The sequence below is a fragment of the Vairimorpha ceranae genome (assembly GCF_000988165.1).
Source record: "Vairimorpha ceranae strain PA08 1199 chromosome Unknown NODE_200, whole genome shotgun sequence".
Taxonomy (NCBI): Eukaryota; Fungi; Microsporidia; family Nosematidae; genus Vairimorpha; species Vairimorpha ceranae.
The window spans coordinates 1-2354 of record NW_020169495.1 but is presented as its reverse complement, the minus strand read 5'-3'; the positions used below and the strand labels follow the sequence as shown (position 1 = coordinate 2354).

The following is a 2354-nucleotide window of genomic DNA, read 5'->3' as shown; positions in this document are numbered from 1 at the left end:
TACAAATATTTTTTCATCTAAAATGTTTCACAAGTGCTTGCTGTTATTCGTCAAAAAAAATATTTATATTAATGATAAAAATCTTTGTATTTTTAATAATTTTCTTTTGTGTCATCCAAATGACACATTGGTCATTTGAATGGCGTTATTGTTTGATCAATTAAAATCAAAATTAATTTATAAAAAAATAAAGTAATAACCTTAGAGCTTAAATGCAACTTGAATTTACAAAAGTCGTCAAAATTATTTTTTATTGCGCAAAAAAATATGATACGGTTAATATTTAAACAAAAAATCAGAAAAAATCATGAACAAAATTTTTACGATATTGTTAATTTTGATTATAATGTTTCTGCTTGTCACAATGTACTTATTATGGCATTTTGTCAAATTAAAAAAACAATATAGCATTTTTAATAAAAACAGCTCGGGAAATAAAAATTTTGACAAAGCTGAAGACGAAGTTGAGCAATCAAGACCCTTAAACACTGAAAATAAAAGCATTGAAGACGAGAATATTTCAGAAAATGGAACAGAAGCACAAAAACAAAGCAAAAATGACAATGAAATAATGACAAATAAAATAAATAATGAACATAATTTAGAAAAAGAAGCATTTGTAGGGCGTAGTGCAGCTAATAAATCAAAATTATCAAACAACGCTAATAATTCTCATGAAGAGGTTATTTCTTCTAAATCAAATTAAATTTTTGTTTACCTTAAAATTTAAACATCCCTTAGTAAATAAAATGTCTCAATATTAATTATTTTTAATTAAAATGTACATCTTTTTTGAAAAAATCTATTTCAATTTTAATACGTAAAAGCTGTAATATAATCGCAAAGTTTTTACTTATTACAATCAACAATATTCACCTGTGTTAATTTTTATTGTTGTAATAAGATGTTAAAATTGTGAAATTGTAGAACTTTATTACATTGAAGAATGCAATTTTTTAAATTAATAACAGTAAAGAATTTCTTTAAGATGTAGTATAAATTTTAAAAAAAACCAAATTTACATGTGTGGGATTTAAAGTTTTAGAAAGCAGGCGAGTAGCAGAATCCAAGTAAAATTAAAATAAAATTTAAAAATACGAAGTATATAAAAGGAGCACACGAAGAGTAAAAAATACGCCGCAATTTGTAATATGTTAAATATAAATTATAGAACAGTTATTTAAGGTTAGTATATTAACTTATATTTAATAATGGATTAGATAAGTATTCTACAAAAAAACACTTTCATATGTATTAGTTTGTATTACTAAAATTATGAAGACTTTTATGATTTCTGTCATAACAATTATATTTTTAATATGTTTTTTAAAAAACTATTACGTACTTTTTAAATAATTTTAAATACGTTTTTTGATTTATTTTTAATATATCTTTTTTAATATATTGAAAATAAATATAAATTTATTGTAAAAATAATTATGAAAAATGAAATTCAAAGAAACACAAATGAATAAGATAGTAGAACTATGAGAATTAGTATAAAAATTTATTAGGCAACAAATAAAAAGGTTAATCTGAGGATTTAATAATTATTAATAACTATGATGTTTGTGTAACCTGAAAAAAGTTGTGTTTGCTTAAAAAAAATTCTGAAGAACTGACGTTTCTCCAATAAAAGCTAATAAATAAACAATTAAATAATTTTTATTGTATTAAAATATTTAGAATTTTATCTTAAAAACGGGACTATTCCCATAGTACATGGAAGAGACAATATCATCCAGACATTTCAAAAAATGCGCGAGAAGTATTTTTCCTTGTTGGTGTAACTAATAAAATTAAAGAGAGAAAAGATTACGGTCAATTTACAATTCATCTTATTTTTATATAACATCCCGAAAGATAGATTATTTCATTATAAAATCTTAGACAAGTGTTTGGCTAATTATTTATTGAATACGCACGATTCACGACCGATTCGCCGACACTAGACGATGATACAACTAAATTTTACGATTTTTAAAAGTACATATCTTTACAAATTTATATACAGATAGACGAGTATATAAATCTATGTGCTAAAGATAAACTTATTATACATGACAAATGTAGATATAAAAAGCTCAAAGAGATACTGGCTATGTATTATAGAAAAATACAGTAAAAAACTATAAATAATCTGAAATTATAAAAAGAAAGTTAATGGTCTCCTGCAGAGACCAGTGCATTTAAGAGATTAATTGATTTATTTGGAAAAACAAAAAAAGTAAATGTGAAGCCGTAACTGATAAATTAATTAATACCACTAAACTAAAGAGAAGTGCAAAAGATTTGAAAAAACAAAAAAATAATATTTAAATGTATATTTTGTCAATCTAATGTGCTTTAAATAA

The 2354-nt window shown here is 22.9% G+C and overlaps 1 protein-coding gene across 1 annotated transcript; it reads left to right on the top strand.

Annotated features, from left to right (window-relative positions):
* Window positions 1-346: 346 nt before the first annotated feature.
* AAJ76_2000002008 (hypothetical protein) lies at window positions 347-706 on the top strand (the record flags this gene model as incomplete). Its single annotated transcript, XM_024474391.1, has 1 exon — window positions 347-706. The coding sequence occupies one exon, from the start codon at window positions 347-349 to the stop codon at window positions 704-706; it is 360 nt and encodes a 119-aa protein (XP_024329599.1).
* Between the last annotated feature and the right edge of the window lie 1648 nt (window positions 707-2354).